General features: G+C 38.5%; 1 protein-coding gene across 1 annotated transcript in view; it reads left to right on the forward strand.

The window, feature by feature from the left end:
• Positions 1-18,827, forward strand: part of Pcdh15 (protocadherin related 15) — an 844,567-nt gene that overhangs the window by 673,668 nt on the left and 152,072 nt on the right. Inside the window, exons 23-24 of the mRNA XM_055598939.1 lie at positions 5,857-5,997; positions 7,352-7,464. Coding sequence (XP_055454914.1) covers positions 5,857-5,997; positions 7,352-7,464 — 254 coding nt within the window. The remainder of the gene's footprint in view (positions 1-5,856; positions 5,998-7,351; positions 7,465-18,827) is intronic.

Consider the following 18,827-nt stretch of genomic DNA (forward strand, 5'->3'; position numbering starts at 1 on the left):
ATTATTATTATTATTATTATTATTATTATTATTATTATTATTATTATTATTATTATACTGTGGGTGTTTTGTTTTTATCTGTCTACTGGTAATAACCTACTCACTAGTAGTGTAATCAGATTGTGAGTCCCATGTTAATATCGGCTGATATCTATCACTCCTTATATGCAGACTTAAGTGTTCATTAACTCAAAAACGTTTTCTGGAGCTTCAAGAAGATGGGTTTTGAACGAACCTGGGTCAGCCCTGCACAGCCTACTAACCTTCTCTCACACATCCTCTTAGCCACCCTGCCCTTCCGTTCTCACATGTAAAAGAGAACAGAACCGCATGACTAAATGCTAGACCTTGTGAACATTGGCTCCCCACTTTCTTCCCGCTCTGCCTTCTGTCAACCTCTGTTCCTTCTGCCGCTTTGACTGCTGCAGGTTCTTGATGAAAGTAAAATTAGATGATTTTTCTCCTCTTCTTACATTCCTCACTCAGGAAGAAGTAATTAGTATTTTTCCATATGAATTTAATCGTTTGGGGCTGCATCCTGCGCTTACGGTAGATCCCCATTGTTGCACAGGGCAGGGTTTCTTTTTTCTGTTGAGACTGTGTCTACATGGCGGCCTTCACAATACACATACGCACTTTGCCACTGTACGTACAGAGCACATCGTTACAGGCTTGTCTGTCAGTGCGCACCTAGACTGTTTCTAGAACTTGAAAACAGTAAAATAGTGTCCCGGTGAGCACAGGCTGCAAATGTCTCTTTGAGGGGCTTTATTCCAAGCCTCATGAAGACAGCAGTAGGCATTCTTGAATTTTTTAAGATTTATTTTTAGTTTTATTGGTATGCATGTGTGTGAATACATAACACACGTGTGCATGTCCCCATGAGGTCGAGAAGAGGATGTTGGAACCACTTGAGCTGGAGCTACAGGCAGCTGTGCGCCCCTAGACTTGGGTGCGAGGAATGAAACTTGGGTCCCTGAGAAGAGCACCTAGTGCTCTCAACCAAGAGCCGTCTCTCTCCTGTCCCTGAAATTCCTGTTTTACCATTAAAAAATGGAAATGTTTTAGGGAAGCAGGGACAAGATTCCAAATGATCTACCCAGATCCAGGTTCAGCCTTTGGGTTATGTGGTCTATTTTGTAAGGGAAATAAGAATCTGTTCTCTTAACCTAGCAAATGTGTTAAATCACATTAATTCACAACAGTGTTATTTGATATTTGTGAGGGGTTGGGTTTCCCTCTTTAGGCATATTTCCCGAGAACTTTAGTGCTAACTCATCTCAAAGCAAGTGTTTCTCAGAGCTTCGATAGCTATGGTCATACCATAATTGCACACAGACTAATTACATTACAATTGACATATGACATATATGAAGAATCCTCCTACCAGAGTGCTGTGTTACATACAAACAGGAAGAAGAAGAAAAATGAGAAACAGATCTTTCAGATGAATTGATTTTGACCCATAGTTTCCCTTTATCATTTTTGAGGATATTCTAGCATTTTGTTAGAATTACAAAATAAATAAATAAATAAATAATCGACAAACTTACCAGGAACAGTGAAACAACACTAATTTCTTTTTTTGTCATTCTTGGTGCTTACTAGAAAGATTGTGTGCGAATTACACAGTTACCCAGAAAGCCAAAGCTGTTTTCAGAGATGCTGGAAGAAAGAATTTTTGAAACAATGTCAAGGAGAAAAGTATCTGAAAACAGATTACTTAAAATTTGTGTTTAATGATAATGGGTTTAGTCTTCCCTGGTGTAACATGATCAGATTATTATAAAGGAAGTTATGTGAGCCTGAGTAATTTCTTGATAATGATGTATTTAAAAAATAGCTAAATGGATGTTGCGTGGTATTAAGAATCTAATTATTTTGGCCCATTATAGTCTCATTGATATTCGCCATGTTTGTATGCTTGTAACATCTTTCACACAGATTTGCAATTACCGTCTGTAGTAATTAATTATAGTTTCACCATAGTTAAGTCAAAACATACTGCATTTAACCCATAAGAATGGAAGTCTAAAGTTAAAAGAGTATTGATGACTAAAAAAAAAAAAATATTGAAATTGCTTATAATTTCTCCATTTAAATTTATGCTTACATTGCTGTATTGGTGATTTCTGTCTAAAGGTATGGAATTACATTGAGTTTTAGTTTCTATGAAAATCTGCTCTAAGTGCGGTCATGGCAAGATTCATCTGTCTGGGCCCATAGCCTATAGATTTATCGTATTACAGCGTCATCATATCTAGAGTCACTAAACTACAGAGAGAATGGAACTGGTGTTGCTAAAAACTCAGCTTTTATACCATATTTTTTCTCTTTATCATAATGACAACTCGGAAGCCATGCTTCCTAACACCCTGGAACTACCTCTGGTGGGCTTTCTTACAGTATCAAGCTCTCCCCCAAGCAAACTTAATGAATTGTTTTACTGTGTTAGTCACATGATAAAGGGATATTTCCTTTAAGATTTCATAATTACTCAGTGAGTTTCATATCTAAGGACCCTATTTATCAAAGATGTCTAATGGCTTTGCTATAGCTGAGAAGATTTCAGGAAATGAATTCATTTTTAAAACCTTGGTTTGGTCACTTATAAAATACAAATAGTTATGCTAACCCCTAGATTTATTATAGAGATGAATATGAGAATAAGTGTAATGCACATATTCCGATATTCAGTAAAACTCTCAGATCTTTGCTGAAACTGATATCAGCATCATTAAGAAGCAAGCAGCCTCGTCACTACATTAAAAAAAAAAGTGTGTAAGCTGCACAGACCTGGTGCAGTTTCCAATAAGCGTGCCTCTTTCACCACGCTTCCAGAGTGGCTAGACTTCTCTTCAGACACTCAGAGAATTTATGATTCACATGTGAAATTATTATGGAGGCGATAACGCTTTAACCTTCTCACAAGAATTCACTAGAGTTACACATTGCTAAAACCTTGAAATATGTGAATACTAAATAGCTACCAGAATGCCTGGGCACGATCAACACCGTTAACCCTTGATTCCCTAATCCGTTTATTCAATCAGATACTCCATGAGTGCATACAGGGTGGAATTTCCTTCAAGTTGTTTGGATACTGACGTTACCCTTGGGAAGCTTGTATCGTTACACATGTGGCAAATACTGTACATTTACATGGCAGTGGAGTTACTGTGATACAATAAATGACAGAAACATCTCAAGAAGAAATGAACTTCACAGCTGTAGAAGGTTTCGTTCATTGCGTCAGGCAGTGTGACTGAGGGAGCTCAGTTCATGGAAATGGAAATGTGGGTGAAACTTATCATGGCAGATAGCAGAGAATGAGACAAGGCTATGGGGCTGGCTGGGCAGAGTATTCAGGGAAATGATCTCATTGATTAACCAGTGAAGTTATAACTTCTAATTCTACAGACTCCCCAAACAGAAACATCAGCCTGAAACACATACATTGAAGACCTGAGCTTGTAGGGGAAATTCCAGGTGCAGAGCATAAATTCTACTTCTGTCCCTCAAAGGCTTCTGGCACCTCATAATCCAATATATATTCAGTCCAACTTTAATAATCCTATAATCTGGGAGCTGGAGGGATGGCTCAGAGGCTAAGAGCACTGAGTTCATGAGTTCAATTCCCAGCAACCACATGGTGGCTCAAACAGTCTATAATGAAATCCAGTGCCCTCTTCTGACATGCAGGTGTATCTGCAGGCAGAACATTGTATACATGATAAATAAATAAATCTTAAAAAAAAAAAAAAGAATCCTATAATCTTAAAAATTCCAATAGTGTTCTGGATATGATGGACTATGCCCTGAATTCTAGTACTCAGGAGGCACAGGCAAGAGGGTCATTGTGAGTTCAAGGCCAACAGGTTTACATAGCAAGTTCTAGCTCATCCAGGACTACGTTGACAGAGTTTGTCCCAAAAAGTAACAACAAAATAAAACAGCATTAAAAAGCCTAAGACAAGGCAAACTCATATCTATGAGCATCTATGGAATAATAATTATACTATAAAGTTATATATTATTTGAATATGCAACAGAAACACGGGCACCAGGTGAATGTTGCAAAGCTCTTTTGCCAACTCAAACTGTAGCTGCTCGTTCTCTTATCATGGCTGTGATGCTCTCTGACTGTCTTTGTAATGGTGCTTCACACTTTAAAATCTCTGGCTTCCTTGTCTACCATTTTAAAGGAGACCATTTCCAAGCAAACTGTGTGTTTCCCTGATCTTTTCCTGCTTCTCTCTTCCCTCCTAGTTCTCTCTGTAGGCCTGGCTAGTAGAAATGAGCACTAAGTATGCCACAGATAAGAAGCTATGCTGTCACAAAATTTAATCTGCTAAGCCAATAAGTTTTTATAAGTTCATTCTTCCTTGCTCTAAATTTTAAGGCATGGGAAGAGTATAAAGCACATAACCTAGTTTAATAACAGTGTCTATTCTTACTCTCTGCATTTGCTTGGCCAATCCCATGTGGGTAGTCTTGGTTCAGCAATGACCCCACTCCTAGTACTAAATTTATGCATTAATTGCTGGTATATAACTGTCACAAAACAGCTAACATGTCAACTTAAAAAGAAGAATGAGGTTTTTTGACTTGTGATTTCAAAGTATTTAGTCCTTTATTCCTTGGCCCAATGTTTTTGACAAATCCTTGCAGTAGTGTAAGCACGCAGCAGAAAACAGTTGCATGTACCACAGTGGACAAAGAAAAAGATAGCAAGATAAGAAGTAGTGCCTTCTAACACACATTTCCAAGGCCAATGGTCACCAGCTAGAACCACCACATAAATTCCCCATAGGCTCCAAAATTATGCCTGAAGTTGAATCCTGAGTTTTCAAAAGCCTCTAGGGGATGTTTCATGTTTATACCACTGCAATTAGCAAACAGAAATGTGTGATATAATTTCAGGTGGAATTGGTAAATAAAAAGAGCACAGGGTCATGTCTTAAACAGAACCAGGGAGTCATGAGCACAAAATCAGGGAGTGGATCTCTGTCACACTGGTCTATAAGGAATAAAGCAAAGGTACTCAAGCAAAACTATCAGCAGTGTATGAAGCAGAAATGAATAGTGAGTTCAAATTAGATAGAAGAACAAGTCATTTTCAAGATCTGATATCACTGTGTAAGAAGTCTGGGTGTGTGTGTGAGAAAGAAAGCACAGACGGTTTTGACCAGCTTTTATGAGAATGAATTCTCACTCATGAGCTCTCACTCCCATGCCCCCTCTGGGTCTTTTGTTTTGTTTTGAGTTTTAGTTTTTGTTGTTTTTGTTTTTGACACAGGGTCTCACTCTGCATCCCAGACTGTCCTGGGACTCACTGTGGCCCACAGGTTGGCTCTTCAATCACAGTGCTTCTTCTTCTTCGACATCATGGGCACTGAGATTGAAAGTGTGAGCCACCACACCCCTCTGAGAGTGTTTTAATTTTTAAAGACAATTTAATAGAATGAAGACAGGGAGTTAGACCAGTGTCCACTGCAGAAAAAGTGGCTATAAAAGATGGAACTAAATCGGAATATGAGTTGCCCACAGAATCGTGACTATGGTGACGGTTAGTTGTAGATAATTAATGAGTGAATAGGTGGGTGAGCATTCCCAGGCTTTGATAGTATAAATGGAAATAACTTTTCCAAAGCCTAATTGTAACACACGCCATTGGTTCATATTGAGTTGTATACAGAAAGAAATATCCCATCACATTTTAACTGTTAGTGTATGGAACCATGAAGGTTTTTTTTTTTTTCTTTTATTTTCTACAAAGCCGTTCATTGTAAAAATCAGTTTATCTCCACTGATTCACTTTGCATTCATCCTGATAGACCAATCATTTCATTTCAGGGTTTGCCTGCAAGTCGGGTGAGGTATAGAGTGGATGATGTGCAATTTCCGTACCCTGCCAGCATTTTTGATGTAGAAGAAGATTCCGGAAGAGTAATAACCCGTGTCAATCTTAATGAAGAGCCTACAACAATTTTTAAGGTCAGTGTGCCATTTTCTTTGCGATGTCTATTTGATATTTATCACTGAGGGTTTTCCTTAACAACTGTCAAGATGATTTCTCTTTACATTTTTCTCTTTACTTTTTTAAAAAAAAAAAAACATTTCTCCTTGAAATTTAGAAAACGTAATTTTAAACAAAAGAATCACCTAATATTTTACATACTCGGCATAAGTAGATGCTGCTATTTAATCTTATAATAGAGTCTATGCTTTTCCATAATCATAATATTCAATTTATACTCAATTATGGACTCTCAATACCAATCAACATGTAATGCTGTTTTTCTAAATGGCTTTATAGTGTTCGACTTTGCAAGTAAACCATTAGAGTTTTCTTTGTATTTCTAATGCCGCAATAGTAGATAGTTAGGCTGCTGCTGTGATTTTCTAGCAAAGAACGCAATTGTTCTGAAACTACTTGTGTGAATGTCATTTTATACCTGTGCACAAGCATGAATGCCAGCAAGAATAATTGCAGAAGCAAATTCACACATTCTTGACAGATATTGCTTCTAGAAAATTTGGGGGAAAAAAATATCTTTTAACCTAGACTGAGTTGCTTTGTATTACTAACCTGTAATTTTTGCAAGAACATACATCTCTGTGGAAATGTTTGAAATGCCTTACCATAAATACTAGAACACTGCTTGGTATGTTATGGTTAAGGGAGTACAAATTAATATTGCAGTCATGATGCATAGCTATCACCTCATGAGAATAAAATCTCTTTCAGTTTATGTATTTCAGCAAGTCCCACTGTGCAGTATATGATCGTGGTTTTATAAGGACTAATTGTTTTAAGAGGTTATGTAACTAAGTGTTATGTAAATATTACAAATTGTATTCTCTAGAGAGAAACACTTCTGCTCTTTAAAGTCTGAGAAAACTCACCGAAATAATTAATTTCTCTTTATAAGTAAGCTAATTATCTTTTTGTTGCTGATACCATTGGATTTAACACCTTTTAAATAAGTGTGTTGGTGCTATGAAAGTGCGTTTCTCTTTCTTATAGGTGATACTGAATGTAGAAAACCTTTTAGAATTACATAGATACATGCGCTTCTAGGAGCTGGTTTTACTTAATAGAGTTAGTAACTCATTTGATTTTCCTTTTTTACTGGCAAATAAAAATGATATAACCTAGCTGGATGTTTATGAAAATTAGGAGAGAGTGTGGCATATTCTAACATGGTATCTCTTTCCTTAAAGGGAATAGTAAAACAATCACTTTTTCCACAACTGGAACCAGGAGCAAAATAGCAGAATCTTTGATGCAGTATGCTGGCATTTCCTCCTGTTTCTAACCCGTATGTGGATCCTGTCACTGTTTTAGCTGGTGGTTGTGGCTTTTGATGATGGAGAGCCTGTGATGTCCAGCAGCGCCACCGTGAGAATTCTTGTCTTACATCCTGGGGAGATCCCACGCTTCACCCAAGAGGAATATAGGTATGAATTTTTATCAGGCTTCGAAACACTACGTTTTTAGTGTGCCACAGAGGCACTCTCGAAACTGATCTGAGCTTACCAATGATGTTGGCTTCCAGTTCCAGCTTGATTTTAAGATTAGAATGAAACCTTTGGCAGTTTACCATGACTGACGAGAGCTTAGTACGTGGAGTTCTTTAGCAATGATTCAGTGAATGGCTGATCCTTTATAAACCATAAAGAAGCTTTGTTAAAAGGTAATTGTGTAGCTCTAAGTCATTAACGAACCCAGTAGTGAAAAGAGATTTTCCAGTTTTCACTGTTGCCAGTACAATGAGACCTCCGCCTCTGATGTGTGATCTACAGCTAAACTTTCCAGGTCATACGGCGTGTGTCTTAGTACCATGTTATCTGTGATAGCAAGGGCACTTTCAGCTCATCAATTGACAAGGCAATAATTCAGAATAACCAATGAATAACCAATGAGCCAGTCTAGAGAAATTCGGCAAAGAGCTATAAAATTTCTTGACGGTCAGTCAGAATCCTCTCATATGTGCTCTTACACTGGCACTGGCTAGTTATTATTATTAATATTATTATTAATATTATTATTATTATTATTTCTAAGCTACCAATTTCACTGACAGACCCTCACTGCAGTTAGTATCCATATTCTACTAATTGCAACGAGGGTCTAGTAACATCCGCATCCTACTGAGCTGACTTGAAGATGGTCGGGATTATCCCTCACAGTAGAGATAGATGGTCCATATCTGTGAGTCAGTGCCAACACTGGTTTAAGAGGGATGATGAAATATTTACCGGGTTCCAGAGAATTTAGGTAATTATGTCTCTTCTGAGACAAATTGGAAGTTGGAAGGTGACACTGATTGAGGCTCAAGAGCAAAAGAGATCTCTGATGACAGCGAGGTTCATCGTTTCTTTTTATTTGAACTTTAGCGCTTTATAGTTTAAAATAACTACTTGAGAGTTTGGAGCTCCAGCAGGGGTCGAGGCAGTGGGGGGTGAAATAAATGAGGATAGACCTGGGGACATCTGCTACAAGAAATTTTTATCTTTATAATACTATAGCTCAATATCAACTTCCATGACAGAACTCCTGGAAAATCCTCCAATGCAAGCACACTGACTGTAATCTAAAGTACATGTGAAACAAACAAAAGCCCATGAATAATGTAGCTACCAGTCTATTCCCTCTCACTAGGCTGTTCTGGAATGCTTTGCTCTTGGGTTGCTATGGACACAGTTTTCTCCTACTGGAGAGTTTGCCTGATGAGTTACTCTGGGTGTTTCAAGCACCAAGGTGGCAAATTCACATGGTTGTATTTTTGGGTTTTTTTTTTATTTTTGTTGTTGTTTTTGTTTGTTGTTGTTTTGTTTTGTTTCGTTTTGCTGGTTTTATGTCAACTTGATAGAGGCTAGAGTCATATCGGAAGAAGGAAACTCAATTGAGAAAATGCCTACATGCTTTAAGCAAGCCTACAGGCTTTTACTTAATTAGTGATTGATTGGCAGGGGGGGAATTGGCAGGATTGATTGGCAGGAGAGGCCAAGCTTGTGGGTGGGACCATGCCTGGGCTGGTGGTCCTGGGCTCTATAAGAAAGCAGGCTGAGCAAGCCATGAGGAGCACAGCACCTCTCCATGGCCTCTGCATCAGCTCTTGCCACCAGGTTCCTGTCCTGTTTGAGTCCATGCTTTAACTTCCTTTGATGATGGTCTATGATAGAAAGTGGAAGTTGAAATAAACCTTTTCTTCCAGGGTTGTTTATGGTCTTGGTATTTAATCATAGCAATAGAAACCCCAACTAAGACATTATATTTTTCCCCGTCTTTGCTGGTGCCCTCACAATAATGAAATTCTAGTGAATGAAATTCCCACTTTGCTTCTCCTGACTGTTCACCTTCATTCTAATCCATCCTGGAAAACCCTAAGAGGGAAAAAACAACAACAAACAATCCACAGCTGATGTCAGAGTGAACATTTCCCTTTTAGTAAACTCTGGACATCCCACCCTTCCTCTGTGCCCCAGCTTGGGGCTTGGCTTGTTCCCTTTTAGTTCCTGTGTGCCTCAGATCTCAGAGGATCACGTTGATCCTTGTCTCCTTCATCTAAAACCTTCAGGCTTTGAGGACAAGGTCGTGATGAGAATCTGAACATTGTTCGTTTAGCTTTCTTCTCTATGTGTCCTTCCTTGTTCGATACTAACTTTGAAAAACACAAATGTTGTGCTCAATAAATAATTTAGCATTATTCCCTACCGCGTCTGAATATAAATACCAGCTACAAATAGATTCTATTAATAAAGTGGTTAACTTAGAGAACAAAAAAAAAAATTGCCAATTATCTGGTGTCACAATTAAGAGAAGTCACAAGACCTATAAGAGGGTTCTGTTCTGACCTTGAGGAAATTTCTAACAGCTACAGACTCTCCCTGGCTGTCTCAGTTCTTTGATGTTCTGAATCAGACAGAAGACTTGGCAGTCTTATAACTTATTGTTTATGGCTAGAATCCATGTTACTGTTGGAAGGGATTCAGGAGAATTAAGTCCTAAAAATGATGGCCTTGCTTTCTACTAGCACCCAGGAAATTTTGGGATAAAACAATAATAATGCAAATATGAGCAGAAGCTATTACTTTGATGATTGATGCCAATATCCAGTGGTGATGTCTAGGCGACTCGGGAAAAAATCCTTTCCAACAAGTGACCACATTTAAAGATTTATCTTAGGAATTTAAACTGAATTCTTGCTACTCATGGCAGTATCTCCCACTGACCCAACTGTTTTGCATGTGTTGGAACTTCAACTTGTATCACTCAGTCTCCCAAAAGGGAAACTCAGAACCATGGACGACTGAGCAATTGAAAGCCACACACTTATCTCACGTGTCAGTTAGTAGTGAGTGCATCTCTTTTCATGGCGGCCAGGAAATGGAGATTTCAGAAAGCAGTTACCCAGGGGCCTTCCCATTTCCCCTTTAACTCTATTTGGGCCTCAGCCTATGGGGTAGCACCACCAGTTTCAAGACAGGCCTTTCTACATTAGTGAATCCTCTCTGTAATTACCCAGAGGTTCACACCCAGAAGTGTGCTCTCCTCATCTCCCAGGACACCTCAGTCTAAACCAAGTGTAAAATAGGATCAAACATGAAATTATATAACCCATCAACATGAAGATGTTGATGCTTTATTCTGACCTCTGTCCTCATCCTCACTCTCTGACGTTTCCCTAAAATAAAGATTTTAAAAAGCTGGAGGCACTTTGTTGTTGGAACGCATCCTGGCCTCGGAATCTTTCCAGATTCTTTTTCTTTTGTTTAATTATGTCTTCTCCCTGTCCCTTTTCAGAGACCAAAGTTCAAGTAATAGTACCTACCTTGAATGATATAAGTTATTAGGGAAGGACTATGTGTGTGAGAAAGAAAGAGAGAGAGAGACACACAGAGAGAGAGAGAGAGCTTCATATCTTTATTTAAACCATTTCTTACAATTTGGCTTGCATTTAAAGCTAGAATCACCTACTTAAAAAAATCTGTTCTCAAACATTTTTCATGTCATTACTGGACCTGATAATTTACAACTTGGTTAAACTTAAAATCCTTGCCACAAGGTTCAATATGCTGAGATTTTTTTTTCTTTTGTAATTTTTATTTTTATTTATTTTGTGTATATGTTTATGATGGGTGGTCCACGTGTCATCATGTGTATGTGTGGACAAATTTGTGAAGTCAGTTCCCTCCTCTCACTTCCTTGTGCGTTTGGGGATCAAACTCAAGGCAAGTACTTTTTACCCATTGAGCCACTTCCCTAGCCTAAGCTGTCTAAATCATTCACTTGCACAGAGCTTGCCCCTTTCATTCTTTGAACCACTGTGAATGTTAGGAAGTTGTTCATATATCAATACAGCAGTAATTAGATTCATTTTCTTAAATTATTTCTGATTCATTCTTCTTGGAGCATTCATCCATTTTATTATCCCCTCTGTATTCCAAGTAGTATGACTAAAACTGAGCTTAAGGCCTTCTGTGAGAGTGTAATCAGCATTTTCTACTACTTTCTTCCACCCCTCTTCTTCTTCCCTTTTCTTTTCTTTTAATTTAAATTTTTTTATGATCTATTCATTTTACATCCCAAATGTAGCCCCTCCCTCATCTCCTTCCGGTCCTACCCTCCCTCCCTCTTCCCCCCATTCTCCTCCCCTGTTTCTCAGAAAAGGGGAGCCCTCCTCGCCTACCATCTGACCCCTGCCTATCAAGTCTCATTAGGACTGCCTGCATCTTTTCCCTCTGTGACCTTTCCATGCCCCCCAACCAGGGGGAAAAGATCAAACCGCAGGGAACAGAGTTCATGTCAGAGGCAGCCCCTGCTCCCCTGACTAGGGAACCCACATGGAAACTCATCTGCTTATGGGCTATGTCTGAGCAGGGGGTCTAGGTCCTTTTCAGACATGGACCTTGGTTGTTGCAGGCCCTCATGGATCCAGATTTGTTGGCTCTGTTAGTGTTCTTATAGAGCTCTTCTCTGCTCTGCTCTGCTCTGGGTCCTTCTATTGGCCCACTCTTCCTATGACTCCCAGTTCTCTACCAAAAGTTTGGCTGCTTCAATGCCCTGCTGGCCAGAGTCTTTCAGAGGACATTTATGGAAGGCTCCCATCCTGTTCCCTCTCTTCAAATGCTTTCAGTGTCTACTCTATTTGCCTTTCTGAATGAGAATTAAGCATCCTTCCTAGGGTCCTCCTAGTTATTTAGTTTCTTTAGGTCTTTGGATTATAGTATGATTATCCTGAAGAAGATATCAGAAGATGGAAAGATCTCCTATGCTCATGGATCAGTAGGATCAACATAGTAAAAATGGTCATCCTACCAAAAGCAATATACAAATTCAATGCAATTCCCATCAAAATACCAACACAATTCTTTACACACCTTGAAAGAATAATTCTTAACTTCATATGGAAAAGCAAAAACCCAGAATAGATAAAAGAATCTGGTAAGATAAATGATCTTCAGGAGGTATCCCCATCCCCGATCTCAAGCTGTACTACAAAACAACAGTAGTAAAAACTGCATGGCACTGGCATAGAAACAGAATGGTGGATCAATGAAATAAAAAAGAAGACCCATAAATAAACCCAAACCCTTATGGACACCTGATTTTTTACAAAGAAGCCAAAACCACACAATGGAAGAAGGATAGCATCTTCAACAAATGGTGCTGGTCTAACTGGATGTATACATATAGAAAATGCAAATAGATCCATAAATATCACCCTGCACAAAACTAAAGTCCAAGTGGATCAAAGACCTCAACATAAAACCAAAAAAACTAAATCTGTTAGAAGAAATATTGGGGAAGAGCCTTGATTTTATTGACACAGGAGACAACTTCCTGAACAGAACACCAACAGCACAGGCTCTAAGATCAACAATAAATAAATGGGACTTTATGAAACTGAAAAGCTTCTGTAAAGCAAAGGACCCTGTCAACAGGACAAAATGACAGCCTGCAGACTGGAAAAAGATCTTCACCAATCCTAAATCTGAAGAGGGCTAATATCCAAAATACATAAAGAACTCAAGAAATTAAAATCCAACAAACCAAATAATCCAAATAAAACATGGAGTACAGAACTAAACAGAGAATTCCCAACAGAGGAATATCAAATGGCAGAGAAACGTTTAAAAAAAATGCTCAACATCCTCAGTCATCAGGGAAATGCAAATCAAAATAACTCAGAGATTCCATCTTACACCCATCAAAATGGCTAAGATCAAAAACTCAAATGACAGCACATTCTGGTGAAGATGTGGAGAAAGGGAAACACTCCTCCATTGCTGGTGGGAGTATAAACTTGTACAACCACTTTGGAAATCAATCTGGTGCATTCTCAGACAATTAGGAATAGTGCTACCTCAAGACCCAGTTATACCACTCCTGGGCATATATCAAAAATATGCTCCACCATACAACAAGGACATTTGCCCAACGATTTTCACAGCAGCTTTATTTGTGATAGCCAGAACCTGGAAATAACCTAGATGTCCCTCAACTGAAGAACAGATACAGAAATTGTGGTACATTTACACAATGTAGTACTACATAGCTAATAAAAACAAGGAAATCATGAAATTTGCATGAAATGGGTGGAAATATAAAAGATCATCCTAAGTGAGGTAACTCAGAACCATAAAGACATGCACGGTATATACTCACTATAAGTGACTTATAAAGCAAATATTAGCCATATAATATAGGATAACGATACTACAACTTTTCCCTTTCAACCTGTTACACTAGATATGAGATTTAAAAAGGATGGAGAGGAAAGGAAAGAGATCCCTGAATAAAGTCAGGGTGAGAAAGGGGGCAATATTATCATGTGACTACTTCCTGCTGACTAGGAGTGTTGAGCTCCTTGGGGCAAAGTTGATCTTTGCCATCAGGATATCTAATTCTTTTCTTCTTCTTCTTCTTCTTCTTCTTCTTCTTCTTCTTCTTCTTCTTCCTCCGCCTCCTCCTCCTCCTCCTCCTCCTCCTCCTCCTTCTCCTCCTCCTTCTCCTCCTCCTCGTTCTCCACCTCCTTCTCCCTCCTCCTTCTTCTCCTCCTCCTCGTCCACCTCCTCCTTCTCCTCCTTCTTCTTTGTTTCTTCTTTGCACTGGACTGATAACAAACCATGACAAATAGGAACCAAAGCAACCAGCAGCCAATAACCAACAACTCTCCCTGCCTCTTGGGCTCCTAGGCCCTGTAATTGGTGTTATTAATATGTGACATTTATATAAATTAGTATATATTAAGCATGTCCAACTCAGTCATTTTAATATACAAACATAAATAAAGCTGACTTTAATGTTTAAAGTCTATATTAATATCCATTAAATTTCCTTTTCTTTAGGACATTGCAGCCAGTCCTGATGAGACCTGATAAGCTAGGGTCATTTGGAAGGGGAGGATGACCTCCCCTATAAGTGGACTTGGAGAGGGGCATGGGAGGAGATGAGGGAAGGAGGGTGGGATTGGGAGGGAATAATTAAGGGTGTTACAGCTGGGATACAAAGCAAATAAAATGTAATTAATGTAAAAAAAATAAAAATTTAAGATAAATGGAATGGACAATGGAAGTAGGAGAAAACAAGAATCAAGACAGGAGCCTACCATAGAGAGCCTCTGAAAGACTCTACCTAGCAGTGTATCAAAGCAGACGCTGATACTCATGGCCAAACTTTAGGCAGAGTGCAGGGAATCAGATGAAAGAAGAGGGAGTTAGTAAGACCTGGAGAGGACAGGAGCTCCACAAGGACCAAATATATCTGGGCACAGGGGCTTGTCTGAGACTGACTCTACAACCAAACAATCATGCACGGATATAATCTAGAACCCCTGCTCGAATGTAGCCCATGGCAGCTCAGTATCCAAGTGGGTTTCCTAGTAAGGGGAACAGGAACTGTCTCTGACATGAACTCAGTGGCTAGCTCTTTGACCTCTTAACCCCCCACCCCTGTGGGAGGAGCAGCTTAGCTAGGCCACAAAGGAGGACATTGCAGGCAGTGCTGGTAAGACCTGATAAGCTAGGGTCAGATGGAAGGGGAGGAGGACCTCCCCTATCTGTGGACTTAGAGAGGGGCAGGGAGGATATGAGGGAGGGAGGGTGGAATTGGGAGGGAATGAAAGAGGGGCCTACAGCTGGGATACAAATTAAATAAACTGTAATTAATACAAAAACTAAAAATTAAAAAAGAGAAAATAATACAAATATAATTTTAAAAATTTCCTCCTCTTTGTTCTTTTAGAACTTTTTCTAACTAATCATAAATACCTTGAAATTATATTGTAGCTATCAAATAGTAAATTCTTGCAACAATAAATTTCCAAGGTAAGTTATTAATAAACTTAAAAAGCAACAATCTCTTTAAAGGGAACACTCATGTGAAAGGATTGTGAGTAAATTGGGGTCAGGTTAAGAAGAGATGTTGGCAAAACATCCGAACATCCAAGACTTCATTGTGTCATTGAAATGAACACCATCTATCTTGAGTGTGCATTCACTTGACAATCAAGTCATCCTTAGGTTATAATCTAAGCCTCCTCCCTCTATGTCCTCATCATTAATGGAAGTCTGACATGAAACACCCATTCTTCACACAAATAGCACAGAAACGCTGAAAGTGTGGTTCATTTATATCTCCTATGGATGTAGCCTCAATTCTCAACCTAAACCACAGTATGTCCATGTTTGATGAGATGGTTTCTGTCTTTCAATATTTATCATCTCTTAGAAAGTTATTGCATTGTCATGAAAAATTCATTCAACATGTCTCTCCATTAACCTATGCCAAAATACTAAATAGTAATTAAGGTTGTGCGATTGCCTGAGAATGGATGGACTCCTGTAGGTCAGGTGTGTTAGCATCCTGAAGAATGACATTTTATCCTCATCTGAGGACGGCAGACTGAGTCTTGCGTATCCTGGGATTCACTTGCCTTCAGGTTGAGAGTAAATATCATGGAAAGGTCAACATGTCTAAGACAGTCCATGCAGTCTAAACGTGAATATTGATTTTGAGTGGAAAATGCGGTGTCTTACTCAATTTATCAAAAAAAAAATTAGTCAAAGTCAATTATTTTAAAAATTCCCCAGAATATGATGCCTACATAGGTATAGCTTTGATATTCATTTATAACAGAAATGTGCCAACTTTAATTGTTAAATATTTCAAATTTAACATTATAGACAATTAAGAAACATGTGCATTTTCAAGTATAATTTCTATGAAAATAGAAATTTAAATTTATAACTATATGCAAATAATAAAAAGATCAAATGTTTCGAATGTATCTTTGTTAATTTCTTATGTATTTTGTTAACCCTAGAGAAATATTATTCTGGTTCTACTATTTTTCATTTTTAATGTATCAAACCCAGATAAAAGATAATTATACAGAAGAACATCCTGACATTTTCCAAGCTTCAAATACTCTTTACTAAAATATAACCTTCAAAATTTTTATATTAAAATTAAAAATTGGTATGTTGCTGATTAATGTGAATTAATTTCAGCACTAATGAGAGTATAACTTATATATAATTCATATTTAAATTTAATCTGAACAGCTTTTGTGTTGGGGATAGAAATAGTATAAACTTGATAAAGAATTAATAGTCTACCTTCTGATATGAAAATGAGAAAAATTATAATTTTTAATCAGTGATATCCATTTTTCATACTATATTTTTTTAAAAAAAAAAGTAGAAACAGTGTTTTCACAGAAGTTCAGTGATTTTTCATTACCCAAGAGAATTGCAGTTCTGTTGTGGTAAGGGGCATTGGTGCCACTCATGGAAATCTCGATTTGTGGAGTTAAAATCCTTTAACCACAGGGATAACAGTGTAGGTAGAAAACAATTGAAGAGACTACAAAAATGATGAGAGATCTATGGAAACATCCAGCTATAGAGAGTGCTGTCCTATGGCTAAAGTTGCTCTGTTGTGATGTAGGCAATTCTTTTGCCTGTTTTAATTGTCATCTCAGAGGTTTACCTCCTCCACCTGTGAAGTTTCTAACCCGAATACTGTCTAATGTCTAATGCAGGCCTAGAATGTTTTCAGCCTCTGAGACTTACTGCTGAATAAGCTCACCCTTTCTTGTTCTTTCTGAGCTCATAGCTGGCTGGTTCAACTCAGCTGTTCTGGCTCAACCTCCTCTCCCAGCTGACTTACTCAATCTGGCTTCTTTCTTGGCCTCTGAATTGTTCTGCTTGGTCTCAAACTAACGCTAGCAATCTGTTCTAATCTCTTGGCTCATTCTCATTCTCTGGCTTATTTGGTTCTTCACCTGAGTTCTCTATCTACAACCTGTCTCTATATTACTGTCCTGGTAAAACTGCCTCTTCTCTTTCTGTATTGCCCCTTAAGTGCTTCTCTCTTTTCTTGTGAGGGTTGGGCATATCCAATTCTGTAAAACTCTTTCTCTGATTTGTCCCTTTTTCCCCACTCAAATAGACATCACTTTCAAACATGGGTGCTTCCTTCTACAAACTAACTTTACCTTCATTGTTTGGGATTAAAGGAGTATACCACCACAACTCTGACCAAATCTTTTCTTTACCTGAAACTGCTCTATACCAGGCTGGTCTTGAACTCAGATATGCTTGCCTCTTTTTTCTGGATTAAAAGTGTGTTTGTATTCCAGCCGAACCACGCAGACCTAGAAGGTCTTTGGATGTGATCTCTTGCCAGAGCAGCCATGTCCTGAATTAACATTCCTCTACATCTCTTCCATGTGGAATTGAAATTCTTCACATCTTCTGAGTTGTAGATGGTTTCCACATTGTATTACTCATGGTTTTATGGATGGCATCTTTCTTTCCTTGTGTTGAAACTGTGGAGTGTCCTCTTGCAGGGTTCTGTGAGGTTCTGATTTGATGAGCCCAGAGAGTCAAGCTGGGCCAAACTGTGAAAGGACTTATGAGCAATGTGAAGGGCCTCATTTTTTTTTACATATTACAAGAGAAGTTTAAACAGTGTTAAGCATAGAAAGTCATACTTACCCCTCAGAATGGAGGTCAGATCTTCACTGAGTGTGGATCCGTAGCCACGACGACATGTTTTTTTCTCTCAACTTTTAACAGTGAAGTCACTCATCATTTGTTTTCCGTGGTATTCAATAGCTGTGCCATTTAATTCACCTTCTGAGGGATAATTCCTTTTTACTCGTGAATTTTTAAAACATAGCTATGTTCCATTAAACAATGCACAGAAAAAAAATCACATGCATAAAAATTACATGATAGGAAGAGATATATCAGGCAATTGCAAACAAACAAAGCAAGGACTATTATATGACATCAATGGACGGGTAAGTCAGAGATAAGTTCTGAGGCTATCTAGGCCCTGTCTCACTAAATAGATGGTAAACTTAAGTCAGGTGGTAAACGTTTCTGCTTACTCTATCTTTATAATGCCCAAAGCACAGCCCTTTACAGTGTAAAGAGACACACTATATTAAGCTATGATGGTAGGCACAAGTGGGCTGTCACAGATAAACTGAATCATATACTGAATCATATGATCACTAAACTCTTTCTTGACACATCTTTCATTTGTGGCATCTGCCCTGTAGCTTTGATGTCCCATTTCCTGATATGTTTGGAGTCTTGCTCATTACGGAATCTCTCTCTCTCTCTCTCTCTCTGTGTGTGTGTGTGTGTGTGTGTGTGTGTGTGTGTGTGTGTAAGTTACATATCACTATATAAGTATTCTTTAAAATGTGGTGATTTCAAATAGCCACTTGCTGTTCTGCACTGCAACAGTGGAGAAGGCCAGAGCTGAGTCAAAGCTCCTCTTACTGAGGAAGGCGATT

This window comes from Psammomys obesus, unplaced genomic scaffold (assembly GCF_907164565.1).
Source record: "Psammomys obesus unplaced genomic scaffold, mPsaObe1.curated_primary_1811, whole genome shotgun sequence".
Lineage (NCBI taxonomy): Eukaryota > Metazoa > Chordata > Mammalia > Rodentia > Muridae > Psammomys > Psammomys obesus.